Here is a 23,482-nt window from a genome sequence, read left to right on the forward strand (position 1 = left end):
ACATCTTTTGACTCGAAGAATTGCTTGTCACAAGGGTGGATTCTCCTTTTGGGGGCAAACTGAACGCAGCCACGGTTTACTCCTCTACTTGCATAACACTTAAAACAGCCTCTTTAAGAGATCCCTTTGTTTGAATTTAGGTCAGTCAAATACTGTCACTCTTGTGAAATAACTTTTCATGTAGCTTTTTGAATAACTTCTGCCCAGTGACAATATATAATGCTTCCTGGCTGAGTCAGTGCATCTGAGATCTTTTGTATCTTTAAGAGTTAGGTTTTAATTTAGAAGTACAGTCATCATTTTGGTTCTTTCCATCTTTTTTCCGGGGACAGTCTTTTATTGGCGGAAGAAAAAATAATTTTTTTTTTTAATATACACATTTAAATTGCAACATTGAAAATACCTGCACTGCACAATCCACCACACAAGTTCTCTTAGGAGCTAGAAGTGAATACTGTCCTATTTAAACGTCACTGTGCTGATGTAGCCTACGTGCTGATGTTTACTGCTGAAGTACTTGGGAACTGGGGGAGGAAACTGAAACGCTTTGTCTCTTTGAACTTAATCTTACCACGGTCACGGTGCTGTTAGATCTAGAGGGAAAAATATTGGCAATCCTGCTGGTCGTGTGCTGTGCAGAGGTGTGTGGAGCGCGTCTTTTGGCATGAGGGTTTGCTACCAAGGTCCTTCATTCATCTGCTGTGGCCAAGGAGAGCCAGTGCATGGCTAAAAGTGGCAGAGCTGATGATGTTACTGGGGGTGAGTGTGGCTGATTCAGTCTATTAAAATTTTAAAAAGCAACCAGTATCGACTGGGCAGAGCTGAGGTGCGCTACAAGTCTGGAAAAATTCGGTGCTATGGTAACTGCGGCTGCTGGTAAATGGAGACAAGACTTCTAATTGAATCACTAGCATGTGTCCGCCTTTCTTTTTGTCTGTCTGCTCTATTTGGAGTTGATCTACTGATGCAGCATTTCTGAAGCTTCTGATCAGGTGTGGGGGGCAGTTCCAAGTATTCAGTGTTCACTGCTGAGAAGATGATTTTAGGAGAACACTTTTGCCTTGTTTTAGTTAAGATATATGTCTTATGTATGGTGGATAATGGATTTAAATGTATCACTATCCAAAACCCTAAAAACATTTTTTTTTTTCTTCCCCACCCTGTTTGAAAGTGGGTACTAACTTTTCTGTGCATCCTTTTACAAGAGGTTCTCTGAATCCCTCAAAAAGGGACTCCAGATAATGGATACCCTGTACGAAGTATCTCCACACCTGAGACCTCCAAACGCAGTGATGATGCAGGCAGACTGAGATTTATGTTGAATGTAAAAAAAGCAGCAGTAGGTCGTGCTTGATGATGCCCACAAATACTGTTTAACTAGTTCTGAATTTTTTGTATGCACAAAACTGGTTTGCAGCATTTGGAATCGAGGCAGTGAGGAGCTGTTGCACCAAGAAGTTCAGAAAGCAGCTGATGCTTTTGGTGATGGTAGAGTTGAACAGGATTTTTTTTTCCTCCTCTCAATTTTCAAGAGAATAGAGTGATTTTTTTTTTTTTTTTTTTAATCCAAGACTTTGTAAGTCTCAAAGCTCATTTCATCCATTGCTTCTGATATATTAATCAGTAGTAGATTGGAAAAGCAAAGTAGCTAGCATCTTCTGAAACAATAACCAGCAATCATATATATGACAATTTGAAGTTCTGGATATAGGCTGTGGACTTGAAACTCAGCATGAAGAGAGAGAGTTATTTTATTTTAGGTTGTCTGCAACCTGCTGAGTATAGTTCTACAGTCATTGTGGTTTTATTTTTAAAGCTTGTCTTAAGCTTTAAATGGGAGCATAAGTTGAAGAGCAAAAATTTGTGAATGAGGAAAACTTGTGGCCATGGTTTTTTGTTTTTTTTTTTTTTTCCAGTGACAAATTTCCATGGTGTTGTGTATCTAAATTAAAGTGTAATCTTAAATTTAGAATTTCTGGATTTGCAGTACTTGCTTTTTATAAAAAGTACAAGCTTCTAGCCCTAATTTAAAGCTGTGTTGTCTGAAAATGGAAAGATACTATTTTATGTGATTTTGCCCTTGGTTATGTGCATGGGATGTGCTGCAGTACACGAAAAGGGGGAGGATGAATCTGCATAGAAAATAAGAAAGTTAAGCAGGATAAGCTGAAGTGGGAAATGACCTATTTTATCCGAGTTCAACAATTATGTAATTTCTTGTAATTTCCAACAGTTTGCTCAGTATTGCTGTCCTTATGGTGGCAATACAGTGCAATGACCCAACAAGGGACGGGGATGGAAGAGAAGCCATCAAAATGCTGCAGCCATGATTCTGATGAAGCTGTGTGCTGAGGTTGCCTGCAGAAGTGGTGTCTGCTCTCTTTGTTAAATTCCAGGTGTGCTAATGCCAACAGCAGCAGAAGGAGAGGCAGAGGAACAGGGAAGCACCCTCAGGCAGTGAGGAGGGACGGAGTTGGCCAGTGGCCCTATGCCAGTGGAGCTCTGCGGTGTGATACTGAAACTAAGGAAGCTGACACGTCACGAAGCTGCGCTCAAGGAGACAAAGTGGCCACAGTTTTACCGTGGTTCACCATCAGCTCAGCCAAATAGATCAGGACATAAAGAAACATTCCCTATGCCGAGCAGCGTGTCTTGCACATTGAACAAAATTTGGCAGCTGCCAACAAATGCAGGAGGTCTTGGGCTTGCTAATGTGACAAGGTAAAGGTGGTGGGGATCGTTCTGCCAGAGTAATTGGCCGGTCTCCTCCTCGACAGATTTTTGCGAAGTGTTTTCAGGCCTGCCAGAGTCAGGACCAAGCACTCTGGTATTATTGCACCAGGCTTAGATGGTGCCTTTATTGTGTGTTCAGACAATTTGGGACCTTGAATCACAGCTACCCTGAGGTTTGAACAATTGCCAGAGGTGGCACTTCTCACCGCTCTCTGAAGCAATATAGACCTGGAATGTAGTTCTAGCTGTGGACTGTGATCCCGACTGCTTGTGCGTGTAGTTGAAAAAAAACCTCAAACCAGCAAAACCCACCATGTAGCAAGGAAAACTCTGCAGCAGCAGGGGGTTCCAGACTCAGTAGGAATAAAAAAATTGAAATGCGAACAACAAGCACGCTGTCTTATCTGCTTATGCGTGAAGAAGGTGGCAAGGAAGAACTAGAGTGCTCCCTGCAGATATAGGGAGAATTCTTCCATATTGTGCCTGGAAGGCTGCAAACATATCCTTAAAATTCAGTTTATTCTTTATAGATGTGTGTATGTCACATGACTGTGCGAGACTAGATTTTTAGATGCCATAAGTGACTGCTTCAGAGAGGCTAGTAAGGGACTCATGTAAGGATGTAACTTTGGAGTTACATCCATGGAAGGATGTAACTTTTGACTCATGGTCCAAGCAGTGCAGAAAATGTTTACCAAAAATGTGTGTTTGTAAGTTGCTCTGCAGTGCTGACCATAAGTACTTATGTTTAACGTCCTTTGAGAAGCACTGTACAAAGGCTACCGCTTCAGTGGTCATTAAAAATAAAAAAGTCACAAAACTAACCAACATAAATGGAAGAAGCTTGTTTAAGAAGAGTTAATAAAAAAGATGCAATCATAAGGGTAAAATGCTTTCAGATTGTATCGAGCTTGTTCAAGGAGAGACACATATTGGAGGATCAGTGTAGATGTGTATGAACTAGTGGAGAGACTCAAAATGACTTGACAGTTGACATCATTAGACATGAGGCTGAGAAAGGATAGGGATACACGCTCCAAAAGTTGAAATTTTATTAGATGAGAAAAACGGAAAGAACAAATTTTACGTTTAAAAAAACAATAAGGTTCACCAAAATGACTTCAGGGACATCTGGCTCAAGGTCTGAAGTGTTAAAGGAGTATTTTTCCCTCTCAAAACATCAGGGATGGAAAGCAAGCTGGAGAGTCTGTAAAACCAAGAGATAATTCAGAACTTTTTATGAAGGACAGTTTAGAGGCTCCTAAATGCCAGTGTTTGCTGTTAAAGGATTATCAAGCTCGAGTCAAAGAGTTAATACAACAGCAACGTCATTTGTCAATAAAACACATGCCAGTCTTTGTTTTCCAATTATTTATGTGGCTCCTGTTGAAGGGTTAATGCAACAACAGTGTTATTTATCCATAAAACACAGGGACAAATCATTAGGGGTTATCTGGTCTTCATTCAAGAGTTCTAAAGAATGAAATAGCTGAGCTATTAACTGTGGAGTGTGATGTCTAAAAAGTCTTGATTACAGAGGAGAGGAGAGAGGTGTGTGTGGCTTTTTTTTTTTTTTTTTTTTTTTTTAAGGAATCCAGAGGAATGAAATCACATAGTGCTTTCTCTTAAAGTCTCTTCTGTCCTTGAGATCTCTACATCAGAGCAGAACCTTCCTTGCTGCTTTTCTTCAAGTGGACGCTAGGTTCAGGAGCCCTTCAGCCGAAGAGTTAAAGGGCTCATGGTGATATGCCAGGCAGCAGTCATCATGGCATGTATTGTTTGTGAGTTTGGGGTTGTTCTGTAGATCAGGAACCAGTTTTTCCTGGATGATCCATTCTCCCTGATGACTAGGAAGAAAGCTGGGTTCAGCTGGTATGGTCAGATCAGGACTTAGCTTGCAGTGTATGTGTGTGCCTCAGGAAGTTCTGTCTTTTCTCAACTTGGTAGATATCCTGCTTTATGCACTGCTAGCCAAGAGTTTGCTGCCTGTCAGCAAAACCGTCCAGAGTCAAGATATTGTTGAATAAATTACGTTGTGTAGTGTCTCTGTGGGTTCAGCTCCCCACTCAAAGCAGGGCCAACTTAAAAAGTTACATCAAGTGTCTCAGGACAATGTGCAGTAAAGTTTTTGACTAAGGGTGGAGATTCAGTAACTTTTTTGGGCCCTTCTTCGAGTGTTCAGTCATGCTCATGGGTAAAATCTTTTTAGTAATATCTAAATGCAGCTGGCAGCCGGTCACAAGCGGCGTTCCCCAGGGCTCAGCTTTGGGGCTGGTCTTGTTTAATATCTTTGTTGATGATCTGGATGAGGGGATCGAGTACTCCCTCAGTAAGTTTGCAGATGACACCAAGTTGGGTGGGAGTGTTGATCAGCTGGAGGGTAGGAGGGCTCTGTAGAGGGATCTGGACAGACTGGATCAATGGGCCAAGGTCACCTGTTTGAGGTTTAATAAGGCCAAGTGCCAGGTCCTGCACTTGGGTCACAACAACGCCAGGCAACGCTACAGGCTTGGGGAGGAGTGGCTGGAGAGCTGCCTGGTGGAAAAGGACCTGGGGGTGCTGGTTGACAGCCGGCTGAATATGAGCCAGCAATGTGCCCAGGTGGCCAAGGAGGCCAACAGCATCCTGGCCTGTATCAGCAGCAATAGTGTGGCCAGCAGGAGTAGGGAAGTGATTGTGCCCCTGTACTCGGCACTAGTGGGGCCGCACCTCGAATGCTGTGTTCAGTGTTGGGCCCCTCATTACAAGAAGGACGTTGAGGTGCTGGAGCGTGTCCAGAGAAGGGCAACGGAGCTGGGGAGGGGTCTGGAGCACAAGTCTGATGAGGAGTGGCTGAGGGAACTGGGGTTGTTCAGTCTGGAGAAGAGGAGGCTGAGGGGAGACCTCATCGCTCTCTACAACTGCCTGAAAGGGGATTGTGGTGACGTGGGTGTTGGTCTCTTCTCCCAAGAAACTAACGATAGGACAAGAGGAAATGGCTTCAAGTTGTGCCAGGGGAGGTTTAGACTGGATATTAGGAACAATTTTTTTACTGAGAGTGGTCAAGCATTGGCACAGGCTGCCCAGGGAGGTGGTGGAGTCACCATCACTGGAGGCGTTCAAAAAACGTGTGGACATGGCACTTTGGGACATGGTTTAGTGGGCATGGTGGTGTTGGGTTGACGGTTGGACTTGATGATCTGAAACTTCCCTTCCAACCTTAACGATTCTGTGATTCTGTAATTGGAGTTTTCTTTATTAGAACTTTGATCCCCCCTTTGTCTTCTGTTCTTAAGACTGAACAAACGCATTTCCCTCAGCCTCTCCTCATCCATGATGTTGCTTGAGCCCCTGCCTGTCTTGGTGGCCTCTGCTGCACTCACTGCAGTGTGGAACTCTTCCTTCTGTTGGAGAGCCCCAAGCTCAATACGATACTCACAGGTGCTGAATAGAGGGGAACACGTCCCTTCCCTTGACCCACTGGCTGCGTTTATACTAGTACAGCCCAGTCCTCTTCTTTTTCTTGGCTTTCCTGAGTCTCCTTTTAAGGTCACAGGTATTTGTTCTGAGCCTGACATCTTTACCTCATCTCTCTGTTCCTGGAAACATTTTGCTTATCCTTGATCTCTTATCATTTAAACTAGTTAGTAGTTTCGGAGGTGACTTTCTTTTTGTACCAAGATAATTTCTTTAAGATTTTCTGGGGAAGGACCATACCCTGCTGGAACACAGATGTTTTGATAATTTGCCTGTGGTGCCATGTCCTTTTCATGGAAGTTGTTGGTGCTTGAGGGTTTTGGGGTGGGGATGTTTTGCGGGCCATATTTTCTATCATCATAGGGAAGTGGAGACCAGCAACTGATCTCTCTTCTTCAAAAGCTGAACCCTTTCACTAAGATCAGAATAGCGATTAGCTGCCATTGTCTTAGCTGATAACTGCCATGGTGCTGCCCTTTGCATCGCTGCTCAGGTGTGGTTCAGTGGAGTTCCTAAGCCGGAGAGAAACAACATCTTCCCCTCTGGACTCTGTGACAAAGGTGCTGGCATTTATGGCATCCCTTCTCAGATGGAAGTTGTGTTTGTTTTTTTCTGTGTAGCAGTTACTGAGGAGTAGATAATCTAGAGAATAGGTTCTTTCATCCTTATAGTCCTCTACAAGTTTAGGTTTTGGGATGAATGCCCGAAAGTCTTGCCTTGTCTCTGCCCAGTTCATGTATCTTTTGAAACAATGCTGGTCTTTACCCTTGAGCTTTCTACTTCAGGACACACTGCAGACTATGCAGTGCTTAATTTTGTATGAATCCTTCCCACTCCACTCTTCCGTTATGTCTTTCCTGGTCACTCTATGGCACGTGGCAGCAGAAACCTTTGGGATGTCTTTTCTTAGGCTGTACCTTGGCAGCCTCTAATCCGTCCTTGGAGGGCGTGCATGCCCAGGCAGATGCCAGCTGACTTTTGGCTGACAGTTCCCTTAGTGCAGGTGAAACAATCCCTGGTTGTGCTGGAGGAGCTGGTTAGCCTGTGGTAGGGAAGACGTGCCCTCAAGCTCCTTCCATCATGACCAAACAAGATGAGGAGGATTATCTCCAGGGTGGGGCCAGTCAGGTCTAAAAGCTTAGGGCCACTATCTGCAGAAAGCAGTCATTTCACCTCTGTCCTGGGACTTGCAGCAGCGCAAAAAATACACTCAGGGCATTTGTTTGTGTTTCTGTACACTCTCTGTCCACTCTGGATTTGCACTGGAGTGTTGACTGTTCTGTCTGAACAAGCTTGAGCTCTACTTTTTGTAGACAGGCTGCAGGCTTTTAGCATTTCTGCAGAGAATATCAGATTTGCTACATAATAATGTATATCCTAGATATTTTGGAAACCCTCACAAATCTCTTTTTATCCTTCTGAATGAGAAATGGGAAATAACAGCCAAATGTCCTGGAATCTGTCCTTTGTAACTGGAGTTTCTGAGATAAACTGTTAGCCCTAAATGCTGTCAGGAGGTTCAAATCTTCTGCTCCTGAACTGGCTGCTGCCAAAGCCTCTTTTGGGTATTTACCTAAGTTCAGTAGTCTTCTTACTATTTCCGTTATCAAACACAAATGCTTTCCTGGTGCTTGTGTAATTACATAATTTATACAGAGTGAGAGCTGAAGGACCTGGACTGGCTTTTCTTGGCTGTAGCCGGCCATTATGTTGGCATAACCCTATTTGTCAGCGTTCACCCCAAGAAACTTTGAACTTGGAGATCCCTAGTCTTGTGTCAGGAAAACACTGAGCTGGGTGAAGGGAAATTAGGAATCCAGCAATAGGTTCTCCATATCATGATCATGTATCATGTTCCTCTGTAGAGAACCTTAAGAGGCCAGGGGCCAGCTAAAAGGAAAAGGTGGACCGTAGAATGGTTAGGAATTCGGTGATCGGATATATAGATAACTGGGTTTGTGAGTCCGGGGAGAATGGCGTCATGACTTGGCTGCTAGATTCAAAGTACACGGCTCTCCCAAGGCATCCGAATATCATACCAGTTGCTGAGCACGAAGTTGTGGTCCCCGTGGTGCCGAAGGCATAGGGAAGAGCAGAAAAGGTTCCGTATGTAAAACCTGTAGCTATCACATAGGAAGCTGAAAACCAGGACCTCTGCTGTAGCAGTCTCCAAAATGCTTTTCCCCACCTTTGCACAGTACTGTGCTTTGCCCAGGACCTGAAAGAGAGGTGAAGAGGAACAGTTCTAGTATGTTGCTGAGGAACTGGTGTAAAGAGGAGGGGTTTGGATCCTCTGGAAGCTGGGATACTTCTGAAACAGAGCGTGGTTTGGGTGGTTTTGTTTTTTTGGGGTTTTTTTTGTTTTTTTTTTAAAGAAGGGACTGGCTTCATTTAAAGCACTGTAAAACTAGGTTTCAGGTGTTTAAAATCTGGAAAGTCATGATACCAAGCTATGAAGTGTACAGGAAAGACAAAGTTGGCCATGTTGGTGAAGGTGCAATGCTATTTATTAAAGAGATTATAGACTCAAGTCTGATAAACGTGTATCATAGATCTCTAAGGATTAAAATTCCTGTCTAAATAAGAAAACAAATCAGTTATTACCATTCCCATCCTGTTTCATTGGGGTGGCAATGATGGCTGAGATCCAGAGAAGTCAAGGAGAGGCAACAGTTGTTGTAAGAGACATGTAGCTTGAAGAAGTGTTAACTCTGGGGTCCAATTCTGAAATAATGTTTTTAGAGCAGGTAGTTGGGGAAGCCACAGGAAGAAAGCTGATACCGTGAGAGAACAGCAGGACGCTGGCTGCAGCCTATTTGGATTTATACCTTCACGTGAACAAGAGCCCAACAGTAACTGTTAATTCCAAAGTGCAGTAACCTAAAAATATGGAAGCTTGTTAAATACAAACCGAGCAGGGCAGCTGTTTCTGTGGTTCCAGGGGATATTAAAAGAATTACAGAGCATGCAAATTAACAGAAATAGAACGAACAAAACTGGTATGTGCATAAATATTACAGTGAGGACGAAGAGCCTTTGCGAAGCCTGGCCATGCCTTCCAGTCCTGTTGAACGCAGATGTAGATAAGGATCGGTCTGCCTGGATTTGCAAAAGCCATTTGACAAGGTCCAGTCTCAAAAATTCTTGAGGAGACTAAAGGAAACGTGGGATAAAGTACTTGTGTGGTTGAATGATGGGTTGGAAGATTTGCTAACAGGTAGGAAATGGGGCAGAGAAACGAATGGCCCATGTGTGCCTGGCATGCCGCCTCTCCTCCCCACAGCTGCGGATGTTCACCAGTGGATTTCTGTGGGGATGTGTACTAAGCCTCTGATACTCACTACATTAATAAATGACCTGGAAGTGAAATTAATAGTAAGGCAATATTTTATGGAGATGGTATGAAGCTAACTAGAGTTGTAAAATGAAGGGCTGACTGTGAAGAACTGTAGAATGGTCTGACAGTACTGGGAGACTGGATGATAAAATGAAAGATGCAGTTCAGGCTGGATAGATGTAAAATGATTCTCATGGGGGCAGAATAAACAATCCAAACTTGACGCAAAAAATGGTCTCTGAGGTGCCTCTTGCAGCGCAGGGACAAGTTCTTTGTGTCCTGGTTCCATGGGAAAATCAGCTCCGTTCTCATCTGCAGTCAAAAAATAAATGTAATGATATAGAGAACAAGATGGGGAGGAATAGAAACCAAAATGGAGAACACAATTATAGTGCTGTCTGTAATAATCACCATGTGTTTGTGTTGTGAACGATGCTTGCGGTCCTGGTTTCCCCCTGCTTCTCAAAGAAGAGACAGAACTGGAAGTGTAGCAAGAGTATTAAGAGGTACAGATTAGCTTCCATATGAGGAACAAAGGAGTAGACTGTGAGTAATCAACCTTGAGAAGAGACCATTGCGGAGCGGAGTATGGTGAGGACTTTAAAATCCTTGAGAAAGTTAACAGGGAAATGCTGTTCCTCTCTTCCAGTTCTGAAAATGGAAGTACCAAGCAAAACTAGCTTGGACAGTAATTAATGGTGGAGCTGCAGGATGTTGCCTTTTGAAAGAGCTTACCAAGGTTCAGAAAGCCATCAGATGAATGGAGGAAAATGTATGTGGGTGTGAAATACAGAAAGACCACCTTTTCCTTAGGAAATTCTGTAAAATATATGTTGGACAATGAAAGAACGTTGTTGGAAAGTACAGCTGCTCCATGCATCCACTACCAGCTATTCCTGGAGACGGTATATTGGGCTGGATGGAGATTTGTTCTCATATACTGTATCTGCCCTTATGTATTTTTTTACTCTAGTTAATCACCTATATAATTATTTTTTTCTGATATGTGGGGGGAGGGGGAACAAGCAAAAAAAATTAATTGCTGATTGTTTTCCAGTCCTTTTCCTACCAATTCAGAGCTAAAGAGTAGCTGTAATTGTATATTGGAAAGCTGTCAGTCACTAAAGCAGACTGACATTTTATCTTGGATTCAAGAGGAGACTAAAAACGTAATGGAAAATCTTTAGCAATTTCAACATTCTTACCTTAAATGATTTGTGGATTGGTTTTTTTTTCCCCCCCCTGTATTTCTGCTGCAGGAAATTTTGTGGGTTGGCCATTCTGTGCTTGACTGATATGTTGTTTGGTTTTTTTGAAGGTACATGGGAATAGGACTTTCTGCTCAAGGGGTCAACATGAACAGGCTTCCTGGTAAGTCCCTGTTAAGATTTGGTTTGGTTTACAGTCTCTGTTAACTTTTCATTTGAAATAAAGATTTTCGTTTATATATATGACTTAGTGAATGTGTGTTTCTATTAATAAAATGTCATGACTATAAGGGTCTTACATCTGGGAGTTTCAAACTATTGAGTGTTATCCTAAACTGAGTTGCTAGTATTGTTAATGTGGCCGTGATGATTTCAGCAAGTAATAGAAATTCATATTAAACTAACGAGTAATGGGTAAGATGATGAGCCTTCAGACATGCAAGCTCTTCTTTGCGTCTGAAAAACAAGTAGCAAAATAATTTGTCATTTTAATCTATATATCCCACTTGACAAACTTGCGTGAAAGAATCTAAAAGTAACAGGAAAATTGGCCTGTCATATTGTCTCTCCTCTCTTTTTTCCCCTCTTCTCACTGAAAAACTAGAAAATTGTGATACAGTGGTGTTTCCAGTTAATGTTGTGGCTTCCTTTGTTTGGAATGTTTGTTTTTAGCTTAGCCTCTAAGTTGGTTAAGTAGCTTCTTTTAAAAAATAAATCATCAGCAATCTTTTTATATTTTAGTTAATACATTGGATATTTTTAACTTCTAGATTTGGATCAACATAGTGACTTCTGTAGCAGGAATTCTTCCAGCTGGGTTTTAAACTAGAAGTTTTCTGTGTTTGGTAGAAAGTAAATGTTCTTCAAGTGCCAGAAGTGAAACAACTGGGAAAACTTTTGTCTTGAGAGTGTTTTATTTCTGGTGGAGTTGCTTTAAAGCTGACATGTATGTTCAACCCTTATTGCATATCTTGGTACCTCCAAAGGAGAACATTTTGTGAATGTCCTTACAAAAGGAAGAGCTTCCATAGGGGTTGCACTAATGCTCTTGTGAATCTACTTCTCAGTGAGGATTTTGATTTCATCTCGACTGGTAACTTGCATATTCAGAGCACGGAACGTGCTTTTTTTTTTTCCGTATAACCTTCAACTGAAAATGTTGCAGCACTGGAGCAAAATCCCTGACTATTCTGTTAGCAAAAAAAAAAAAAAAAAAAAAAAAAAAATCTGTCGTTCTGTAGCTCTATTATAAATTTCTGAAATGTACATTTCTATAGGTATTCTGAATTCTGAAATTCTGCTAAGACTGCAGATGGAGTGTCAGCAAGAAGACAAAAAGGAGACTAAGCCAGGGTCCTTGGATGATTTCAGAAAATAGCCAACTTTCTGGTGCCCTTTCTTTTAATTGTAAATCTGCTGCTGAATTTTGGAATGGAACGGCTGCCTTGTCTCGTTACTGAAGAGAAGTATGGCGATCTTGGAATGCATGCGGGAGCGTTTGGGACCTTTTACATTGATAAAGAGGAGATCTGGAATTGTAGGCTAATTGCATTAGTTAATTAGTTCAATTAAAATTTCACCAGTGAAACAATAAACATTGTTTTAGTGACAAATGACAGTGCAGCGCATGGGCCATTCATAAATTGGCAACCACGGTTAACAAGTTGCAGGCAGACTTTCCTTTTCCAGGTACCACTTTGATCATGTTTGGTTGACCTTGAGAGTCTTCTTTTGGCCACTGTCAGAGGCAAGTCCTGAGACCTGTTGGTCTGACTGGGGCACAACCTTCCTGGCATCTGTTTTTCTCTGGTAATTTCAGACCTGCCTGGAGAGCTTGTGGAACCTCTAACTTTGAAGATATTTAGGACTCAGCTGGACATGGCCTTGACCAACCTGATCTAATTAGACCTCCTTTGAGCAGGGGTTGGACTAGGAGACTTCTGAAGGTCCCTTCCCTCCTTAGTTATTCTATGCTTCTATGATAACTCTGTTTTTGGGAGAATGGTTTCAGTGACACCCATGTTTTAAAGAATTTGCATCTTACTGCAAACTATATTTGTAATAATTGTTATGACAACAACAGCATATGTACATTGGAGGGAGAATTAAGGTCACAGGCCTTTATCCACTTGGAACCAGACCAGGGAAGGAGGAAGGCAGAGCACTGCCAGTTTTCTCAAGTGATTGAGAAAGTGGTTGCAAAAAAGTAGGGAATGTCTAGATCAGGATGATTTGGTGTCAACAGGTATAGAAGTCTCAGTTTTCAGACTCCTCCTCTCTCTGCACTCCCTCACCCCCCAGTGCTCCCGACCCAAGTGACTTGTGTGCATGCACAAGACGAAGCACGAGTCTAGTCCCATCATCTCTTCCCAGGGTTGAAGTGCTTGGCTGCTTGGTAGAAGAGTTGTTTGGCCATTAAGGGAGCATTTTCTGTTCAAGAAATGGCGCTCTGGCTTGTGCAATGGAAAGATGGGTGGGATTGTCTTGTAGACTTGGCCTCTAGACTGCTGGTTGGATTATGCTTAACCTAGGATTCTCCTGGGATTACAACAGAGAGAGAGAGAGAGAGAGATAAAATAAGTAAAAAACCACAGTTGAATACTAACCTGAGATCATATGTACTGAATCTCATAGGTGTGCTGTCCTGAAATTGAACAGACACTGTAATTTTTCTTTTTTTCTTTTTCCTTTTAGAGACTAAAAATTAGCCAAACCACTTCTGATAAATGGCTTTAAAGCCCAAGAGCTACATGGGCAGTATTTTGTGGCCAGTTTGAATAAAAGTGCCTGTATACTACTATTATTTCTAGAGTGTATGTAGCGAACATAGAATTCTTTTCTCTGAGTGAAATAAAACATGAAGTGAACTTGAGACTTCAGATAGTGTTTATTTAGCAATGAATTGTACAAATTTGATCCTATCAACCTGTTGTTTGTTTGATCACACACAGAGTATGTTGCCAAGAGTGATTCTGTGGGCATAGTCAGGTCAACCTCCCATAATCTATGTAAAGTGAACTGCATGGCTCTGTATTACAGCTCAGTAATTATCTTCCTGGCTTTTGGAGAATGAGTCTGATTTTTTTTTTTTTTTTTTTAATGGTATATTGCTCAAGTAACTAAAGTGAGAAACATGTATCAGGCTTAAGCATTATCAGGTCCTTCACAGCACAGGGTAAGCGAGAGCCCAAAAAGAAGTGACAGACTTTGGAATCTTGACTTGGCTTCACATCAAAGTGTAATTTTAACTTTTTGCAATCTGAAACCCTGCCAGGTTTGTCTCCTTAGACACTTTCTAAGTCACTTCTGCTTTAACAGATCAGTTTTCAGTTTTTCAGTGGTTCGGGACCCCAGAGCCTGGTGTGGGAGACAAAGTTGGTCCCTTTCTTGTTCCCACTTTCAAGTGGGATCCTTGGCACCCTGTCAGCCCTAATTCAAAGAACCATCTTGCTGCTGAGTCCTGTCTCAAACTCCTTTCCCCCCACCACAAGAACAAACACTTTGGCCGTATCCAGTTCCAAGTTGGGGCTTTCGTGCTCCGTGCTAAATCTATTTTGGCTTCAGCCCAGCTCGATGCTGATGGGTGTAGCGCAGGGCTTTCTCTGAAGGTTGGAAGTGTGGTTGGAGCAACCTGAGCGTTTCTTTAAAGTACCTCTCTCGGCGTTGCAGAGACTGCTTCTAAAAGGAGAGTGCCCTGTCCCTGTTCGACTCAAGGTTTCTGTGGTCTTTGCTTTGAAATTCAATCATCGGGTCTGAAATTATTGTGGGATTTTTATTGAAGTGCTGACTTTTGCCACCCTGACATATCTTGGTGATTTTTTTAGTTGTTATTTTTTAATTTTTCAAAAGACATTTAGAACACTTACTAATAAACGTTCTGCTTTAAACTAGTGGCTTTTCTTGAAATGCCTGCTCATTTCTTTCCACAGATAGAACTTTTTTTTCACGTATGCTCAGCATTTTGGTATCTTGAGGATGAAATTACATGTTACAGCTGAACTGATCGAACTCACTGTCATCAAAGGAGAGAAACCTGACCCTTCCTCCCTGCCACCTACAGCTGCACTCTTCTTCCCTTGTGCAAGCCCTTGGCTCTGGCACTTGTCACCTCCTTTGCCAGGACAGCTTTCAGGCCTGGCAAGAACCTGCCTGCTTTTCTGCTGTGTTGGGGTGGTGGCAGGCTGGTTCCTTCAGAACTCATGGAACAATGCTCTTACCTTGTCCTTCTTTTATTTTTATTATTTAGACCTCAGTCCAGGAAGTTTTTCAAAGACCAGCTGAAAATGCATTGGTGGTTTGCTACAGGTTTCACCTAACCTTCATGAAATGGAGAAGATAGGTGTTCCTGTCATTAATATGGATGAATGGGCACGCTGGAGACGATTCTCCCCTGCGTGTGGTGTTCCGCATTGGTTCAAGTCCTTCATGCTGTCAGGAGATAAGGTTTCATTTGTTCTAGCTCTTTGAGGGTAACCCAGCACGAACGTACAACCAGGCAGAAAGAGTGGGAGGGATGATTCTCTACGGTAGCAGCAAGGTCTTAATTTAGCCTAAAACGTTCTGAAACCATACTCTGCTTCACTTTCTGAAACAGCATAGGTAGGCTGTGACCAATCACTTTTAGACTTTAAATACCCTCTGGTTAATAACTGACTCGCCCTGCTGTGCAGCATTGCACATGTTAGAGTGCCAGCTTTCACTCACCATTGGTTTGTTTCATGAAACTTTGATTATTTTTTCACCTTACTTTTCAAATGAAAACAAACTGCTTTTCTTATTCATGATCTGCCTGCTTCAGACTCCCTCTGAAAAGAACAAGCTTGCAAATTCAAGAATATTTTATAGACTTGAATTAGAGTGCAGCCAGATAAACCAGCAGACTTGGTGTACAGAAACCTTCTCCATCTTGGGGTTTGGCTTCTGGGACTGTAATGCCTTAAGCCAGGTCAGCAAAACCAGAGTCGATTTGTCCAACTGTCCTATGTCTTTATTCAGCAAAGGGTCCTTGCGAGTGATCTGTTTCTGTAGACATGTAGATAAAATAAAAGTGAGCACTGGGAATTAAGACTTCCGCATGCTCCCCTCCTTTGTGAAAGCCATCCGTCCTCCACCATAAGCCACCAACATGATGAACGTGCTCTCCATTTTAGCTTTGCTTGGAGATCCCTTCTTTTCCTTTGCATTCTCCTCTTGCTGATAGGTTTCTGTTGACATTTGTAGAGAAGACTTTGTTTCTTCTCATCTTATCTTGCATCAGAAGAGATGCAAGCAGGGGAGCAAGGCTATTGAGGAATCTGTCTTAATGTTCCTTCCTTTGAGAGGGCAAAGATACTGGTTTCTCCCCTAGGGATGTCACAAAGGTTTTTCTGGCTAGTGTGCTCCCTTCTGGGAGTGACCAGAGAAGGGAGGCTGCATAGATGTTGTGTTGTAGGAACCAGTGAGAAACTGAAGGAACTGGGCTTGTTCAGCCTGGAGAGGAGGCGGAGAAGGGATCTATAGCAGCCTTTCACTATCTAAAGGAGCTTGCAGAGAACATGGACTCTTCTTAGAGGTGCACAGTACAAGGAGGAGAGGCAATGGGCAGGAGTTGCAACAAATAAAATTCTCACAAGAAATAAGAGGTTATTCCTCATCGGAGTTGGGGATGGGTTAGGACAGAGGCTCTATTCTCAGAGATCTTCCAACCTCGGTTGGGTAAGGGGCAGCCTGATCTAATTCTTGAGCTAACCCTGCTATGAGCAGGAATTTTGGCTAGAGACCTCCAGATGTTCCTTCTAGCCAGTTTTGGGTTGGTTTGGGGTTTTTTAATTATTATTTTCTTTTTTTTTTAATTCTCCTGTGATTGCCAGGGGATCTTTCTGCTTCAGATTTGTTTAAAGAACTTCATTTCCACGTATCAGGTTATGCTTTGGGTTGTCACTTTCTGTGACTCCAATGACAAATGAAGGACCTGTGCTAAAGGACTTAGTCCCAGTGGTAAATATAATAATTATAGAAGATGAGACCTCACCAAATCATCTGATCTGAAGCTAATTCAATTATGCATAAATCCTGCCTGACAGGTGTGTGTCTAAACCAGGCTTTCATTATCTTTCTGGCAACTTCTACCAGCACTGTCCTTGTGTTGAAAACTTTTCCTGATGACTAAGCTGAATATCCCATGCAGTCTAAGTCCATTACTCTTGGATCCTGTGGAGGTGGAGAATAATTAATTTCTTTCCTCTTTGTAGCTGTATGCATTGAAGACTTCTATTGCTGCTTTGTGGTCTTCTCTCTAGACCAAACATCCCTGCCTCTTCACCCTGTCCCTATTTGTCATGTTTTCTTGATTCATGACAACTCTAGTTGACCTTTCTGAACTCTAACCACTGGGTACATCACAAGCACCAGTGTCTTACTCCCTATAGTAAAAGAAAGCATCAAAATTCAGAGCAAGCCTGGGAAGTGACTCTTATCCCACACTGCAGACAAGGGCAAAGGAAAATCCTTGCCAAGCTTTCATGATTTCTAAGGCTTTAGCAGAAAGGGGAGGGGAAGAAGCTAGATGGTTAACTGGGAAAAGAAGGGCCTTCTCCCTCGGCTTCTAGAGCAACCAGCAAAAGCCCTACAGTGTGGCATTAAATATATGAACAGTATGTGGCAAACAAATAGTGATTCAGTCTGCTTTCAAACCCTCCTGGCTAAATTAGCATTTTGGACACCCAACTTGATTTTCTGTCTTGGGAAGTAATTTCTATTAAGTTTGCTTAACTATTTATGCAGCTGATCAAGCTCTGTCTTAAAATACCTTATAGTATAAAATACCTTATGGTATTTTTCCTGCTGCAAAGCTCTTCCAGAACTATCCTTAAAAATAGTTGTCCAAAATGGCATGTGGGATTTCTGTATGGTGTCAGTAAAGTCTTTAACAATGGTACTTGCGCTTCCTTGTCTCTACCTCAAATGTCACTTTTCTTCTACTCTATTTCCTGTGTTGAAGAAATAGAGCAAATCTAAGCTTTACTTTTAGTTTAAATGTAACTTTAATTATGTAGTCTATCCTTATTGCAACTTGTTGACACATTATGAAGGTAGATGAGTGGAAAAAAGGACGAGAAAGCAGTGGCAGTCCAAGCTGCTGCTAGTTTAGACTCTGTCAAGGCTGTGGGCAAGCTGCCTTTTGTGCTCAGTGCATGTCAGGTTGAAATAAAGATACTCACAGTTGATGCTTCTGGAGTGTGTGGGGAACCTTGGAGTGCCATGGAGAAACCTGAATTCTGTTCCGTCCCTCTTGTTATTGCCCATAAAGAAAGCTTAATGCTGTAAAAGAAGTATGGAGACATTCAATTTACTTCCCCCTTGCCCCATGTTTTGTTCTTAGTGTTGCTGTGGCTCTTCATGGACACTTGAGACCACTGAGGTTTCTAGTTAAACCACTCAAATTATTCAAGAATGGCTAAAGGAAGCCTTGTAATTTCTTAGAAGGGGTCTGAGTACTTGCTTTTACCTGATCATTGCTTATAGTCGTCTTTGTCTTGCCTTTTTTCCTTGTATTTTGTACTTGTGCTTCTAGACTTAGCACCATGGAAACCTTTGAGTACTGTTTGATAGAGTTTGGGATAAAAGTGGTTAGTTGAGTAATTTAATCAAAGTGGTACCAAAATGTATGCTTGGTTCAACATTTCATAGTTTTTGTGGCAATGTGGATCTGTTAGCGTTACTCCTGCTAAACTGGTAATGGCAATACCATCTATACCGTGTCCTGCTGGAGTTCTTCAATGAAGAGTTTGTATATAACCCAACTCCACTTGCCACTCCACATTTAAACCTTTCCCCTTGCTAGCCAGGAGGAGATTTGACTTGTCAGGGATTTTATTTTATTTGTGCAGTAAGTATAATGCAGAGTGAATAGTATCCAAATTTTAATTTTGGTGTGTGATTTGCATATAGATAACTGTAGTACCCGTAAGGAATTTCATAAAGACATCACTTATTTAGTACCTGCATGAATTATAGAGTATGGCGATTAATTTTTGTATGTCAGGTTAAGGAAAATATAGGGTTGCTACTGATTTTTTTTTTTTTTTTTTTTTTTAAAATAAATGTGCGTTCCCTCAAAACTACTTATGGAAGCACCTCCAGGACTTAGTTACGCATGCAGTCCTTCAGCTGGCTGTGCCAGTTCCTATCCATAAACTTGCTTACACATCTGGTACCCTCTCATTTATCCTAGCAAACCAGTTTGTGGGGCTGCATGTGAACTGGGTCATGTAATTGGGTTAATAATAATGGGCGGGGGGCACTGCTTGATTTTGGGGTTGTTATTAACTTGGATCTGTTCTGTTGCCCAGTTGATCATGCAGGTAGTGCAGGTTGAAACAACTCCTCTGTGAACCTTTATTCTACAGAAACGCGTGGGTAACAGTGGTCTGAGATTATTTTTGATAGAAACAAATATTACTCTCAGTTAAGATATGTTCTGAAAACCTTAATTAAAGGCTGAACGTTCCCTCCAATTAACAGTTATCCAGCTCATCATGGAGAGTGTTTTTGATGAAGGAGCTTCTCGCTAGGGCATAATAGGCTGAAGCTAGCTTGGTTGGCTGTGTCTCTCTAGTTTTTTTTATCTGTCTGCCTTCTTTCAAGTTGTTTAAAGAGATGGCTGGATACCTTTTGTTTTGGCAATTAGTCAGACAATATTTAAACTTGATTGGATTTTTTTTTCCACTGAGCTTTGTTTCATTCAGTCAATGAATTTCATTGAACACAAATGTCAATGCAGGCATATGCGTATTGTGCTGTTACCTGTCTAATACTTTGGCGTCCAAATGACCACTCTTTCAGTAAAGAAGGTGTAGATGTGGTGCTTAGGGACATGGTTTAGTGGTGGACTTGCAGTGATAGGTTAACGGTTGGACTCAATGATCTTAAGGGTCTTTTCCAACCTAAATAATTCTATGACTCTATGATCAAGAGACTGAAGGTTGGTGAAGCTACTGAGCTCAGAAGAGTGTTAGCTATTTATTAGAAGGGCTGTGTGCTAGTAGTGGCAATGCCCGGGCTATGGAAGGGTGCTATGAGGAAAACTCAAATGTGGGTGATGGAGGAGAATCTTATCTTCGGAAACTTCTGGGCCAAATGCCTTCTAGCTGTGTCTGGTTTGCCGCTGGGGATACGTTAAAGAGGCCGCGATGTGCGTGCCACGGTTATTAAAGCCCTAGAGTACGATGAGATGAGAGCATCTACAGAAATTGTCTTGGTGGTGGTGGAGGGAAGTTACCTGTAATCAAAGGACGGTGACTTCTTGCAAAGAAGGTGTATTGTAGAGAAGTCCAGTGGTAGTCTGCAGCAGAGGCCACCAGAAGCTCATTCACAACAAATCGAGGGGGATGCTGTTAATCACTCCAAAATACAAAGGACCTGAAAGATTGACACAGAGAGATCCTCTGACCTGCGGTGGCTGCAGGAGGAGAGCTGTCTCTGCTTCCCCAGCAGACCCTACTAATGCATTTTGAGCAAGAAGCGCTGGAGCATCTAGGAGGGTGTCCTGTTGCTTAAATGCAGGTTACTGCCAAAAAATCTGAGGTTCAGTAGGAGCTGAGGGGACAAAGCAGCCTGAGAACTGCTCCAAAAACTTCACTTGGGTAGCCCGGCTGTTGCCAACTTAACTAGGTTTTGACCTGAAAATGTAATTTGTATCTGTCTTCAACATCCTAAGAGGTTATCGGTATGTTTAGAAATTGCAGGTTTTAGTGCTGCGTAATGAAAGAAATTAAAGCAAAGTGGGTCAGTGTGTTGGTTCAGCTCTGGAGTTAGTGATCCATTTGTGCAGAATGAATTTTTAGAGAAATTCCTCACCACTCGAGCTCATCTGGATGGGTGAAGATTATTGTGGAGCTTAGAGCAGTGGGTGGATAATAAACACAGTGCCAAGAAAAAGGTACACATTACAATGGATTTAAGATTTGTGGCCTTTGTCAGTCAGAGCCTTTTGGATTTGTCTATGTGAATCTCTTATTTTTGGAAGGGTGTATTTTTTTGAGTGAATCTCCTGGTTGTCACCACTTGCTGTACTTTTATTTACATCTTCAGCTGTGCTACCCTCGTCTCTTCTAAACTAAACTGAAAGATGAGCTCCAGGATCACAGTTAGAGCACTCCAGCCTCTAGTAACTCTCTAGTCCACAGGACAAGGCTAAGTAATACAAGGTGCCCATCCCCATTTAAAAAAATAATTAAAAAATCTCATACTGGAGAAAGTGTCCTGAGACTGGTTGGAACTGGTTCTTGAGTCCTCGAATCTGCTCTTACTGTGCTGTACCATGTGTTATTTTCAAAACAACTTTTGATTTTTTTTTTTTAATTTAAGTCCAAATAAAGGTCATACTAAAGAAATGAATAAGAAATTTGAGCTTCTTATAATGAAACAAAGGGATTTCCTTTGAACTTAAGCTTCACATATTTTTAATGTGAGAATTTTTCCCATATGGAATCGATTGCATGCGTTCAGTGTATGTAGAATTTCATCATAGGACAGTAATGTGGGTAATACTAATTTCCTGTTTATTCTGGGCATACCTGGTTAATTTATGTTGTTTCTTTTTTTGTCTTCACTCTCAATTCTATGTGTATGTGGTGCCTGACAAAATTTTAAATGCACCACGGGTGCCCTGCTGCATCTACGCTGAAGAATCATGATCTCTTGAGTTCCGCTGGCATTACTTAACTCACCCTCATCTTGTTTTTTCTTCCTGCTTTACTCTCTGCAGATCAGTAAACACCCTTTAAAAAGAGTTGTTCTTTCTAAAAATTGTATGCTCTTTATTAAAAAAAGAAAAGTTCTACATATCTTTGTGAATCTTGTATTTTATGTTTGACCTATCCACTACCAGTCAGGGTCTGCCAAGCTCCACTTAATTGCTTGGTTGCCTTCTCCTCTTCCCACTTAAGCCTCCTCACTTCCCGGTCAGTTTTCTCAGATCCTACTTTGCGTGCTGAGGTTGCTTGAACTTGTGTGGAAATTCCAGCTTGAATATTGAAATGGATTTGATGCATTTGCTATGAATTCATTCATATCCCATCTTCAGCTCCTAGAAGAACTGGAAGGTCATTCTTCCACATTCCTGAGTTTTTCACATATTGATAGTTGGCTTTTTGAGAAAGGTTGGATTTGCAAGATCTAAGTTTTGGAGACATCCAAAGTTAAAACTTACCAATATACAGTTAAAAGAATTAACTGGGCGCATTTTGGTACAGGAGGGGAAGGTCGTGGGCTGAACCGGTGTACAAGGATCACTGTGATGGTTTTGTTATAAAATACATATTGAGCTATGATTTAGATTAGATTGTGTTGTTACGGCGTTTGAATAACCTGAATTCAGATCAGCCGTTCTTTTAAAATGCAGTATAAAAGTATATTTTCTTGAAATCGGTAGTTGGAAATATTGTTGGCCTTCAGGCATGTGGTAGCATTTATCTTTATCCTGCTGCTCCTTTGTCTGGGCATGGTGTCTCACATGTGGCTGGCCTCATCTGGGGAAACAGCTTTTATGGAGCCTGGCAGAGGTGGTCAGCTCACGTCTTGTCTACCCGTGATGGGGACTGGAAAAAGAGCTTGATGAAGGAAAGTTGGAGGGGGATGGAGGAGTCCAGCTTTAGAAGCTTGAGCTATCCTGTTGGGTAGATCCTTGCCAACCTTCACTACAAATGTGCTGTGCAGGAAGTGCAAGAAACGCACAAATTTTGTTCGTTAGTTTATGTACCACTGGTTCCCTTTTTCTTCCCAACAGGTCTTGTTTTTTTGGAGTTGTGGTGCTGACGTGTGGTGTGTAAGTTCTGTAGTTGGATGGACTCGTACGGTCTTTATAAGCTGTCGAGAATAAGCAAATCAAGAAATGCTGAACTGGCGGTTATAGTTGTACCTCGAAGAATGTGCAGTTTCTTTCCTTACCTTCGTGGCTGCCAAAGCCTCCGTCCCCCATGCACGCCTCTGCTCTGCTCGTTAGGTGTGCCTCCCCTAATTAGGTTATCTTGCACATAGCGGGATACGACCTGTTTAGGTGGGACGTGTTGTAAAACGTGAGCCTTCTGCTAAGAGCTGATACTGGGTGAGTTGGCATGGCATGGAGGAGTTGGACGGTTATCTTAGTACGCTGCATGATGCTTGCTGAAGAGTGACGCCCGGGTGGTGATGATCCAGTTCCTCGAATGAGGTCAGGCCTAGACCTGACACTCTCTTTCAGATGTGTTCAGAGCTGGAGAGCAACAAAACCAGCTCCTGAACCACAGAATTGCGGTGAATAACCTTCTGAATGAAGGTGAAATTTAATCTCATGGTTTATTTATGGCTATTTATGTGAAAATTAGGTTTGTATAAAATAAAAGTTACTGCCTTTTTCCCCTTCAGACCCACTTCAGTTCACGTGTTTTCTTGTATTGGTTGTATTGATTGCCCTGTCTGCAGCCGGAAAAAACTGCTGCCAGCCATTTGGTCAGGTTTTTAGGGAGGTGATGTTTTTATTTTCTTTCTTTTTTTTTTTTCTTTTGGTCTTTTCAATTAGACTAGCTTTTGGGCACACAGACTTCAGGTTTGAATGGAGGAGGCAAACCAAAAGCTGGGCTTTCAGTAACCATGCTTCACCCTGGAATATTTGGGAAAGTGCTTAGCGGTATCATTCAAGCTGAACAAAACCATGAATCGGTATTTCAAGGCAGTAACCTTGGCCTTGGAAGATTAATCAAAGAAAGTGTTTCTACTGGCTAAGAAATGC

General features: G+C 42.0%; 1 protein-coding gene across 3 annotated transcripts in view; it reads left to right on the forward strand.

Moving 5' to 3' along the window:
• Window positions 1-10,844: 10,844 nt before the first annotated feature.
• RANBP10 (RAN binding protein 10) overlaps window positions 10,845-23,482 on the forward strand; it is a gene marked incomplete at its 5' end in the record, with an annotated part of 54,649 nt that continues 42,011 nt past the window's right edge. For 2 of the 3 annotated variants that reach the window (XM_082005520.1, XM_082005522.1), the window contains one exon: window positions 10,845-10,897. In XM_082005520.1, coding sequence (XP_081861646.1) covers window positions 10,849-10,897 — 49 coding nt within the window. The remainder of the gene's footprint in view (window positions 10,898-23,482) is intronic. The other variant, XM_082005521.1, reaches the window with a different exon arrangement.

The sequence above is a fragment of the Phaethon aethereus genome, assembly GCF_964289735.1.
Source record: "Phaethon aethereus genome assembly, chromosome: 13".
In the NCBI taxonomy this organism is placed as follows: Eukaryota; Metazoa; Chordata; class Aves; order Phaethontiformes; family Phaethontidae; genus Phaethon; species Phaethon aethereus.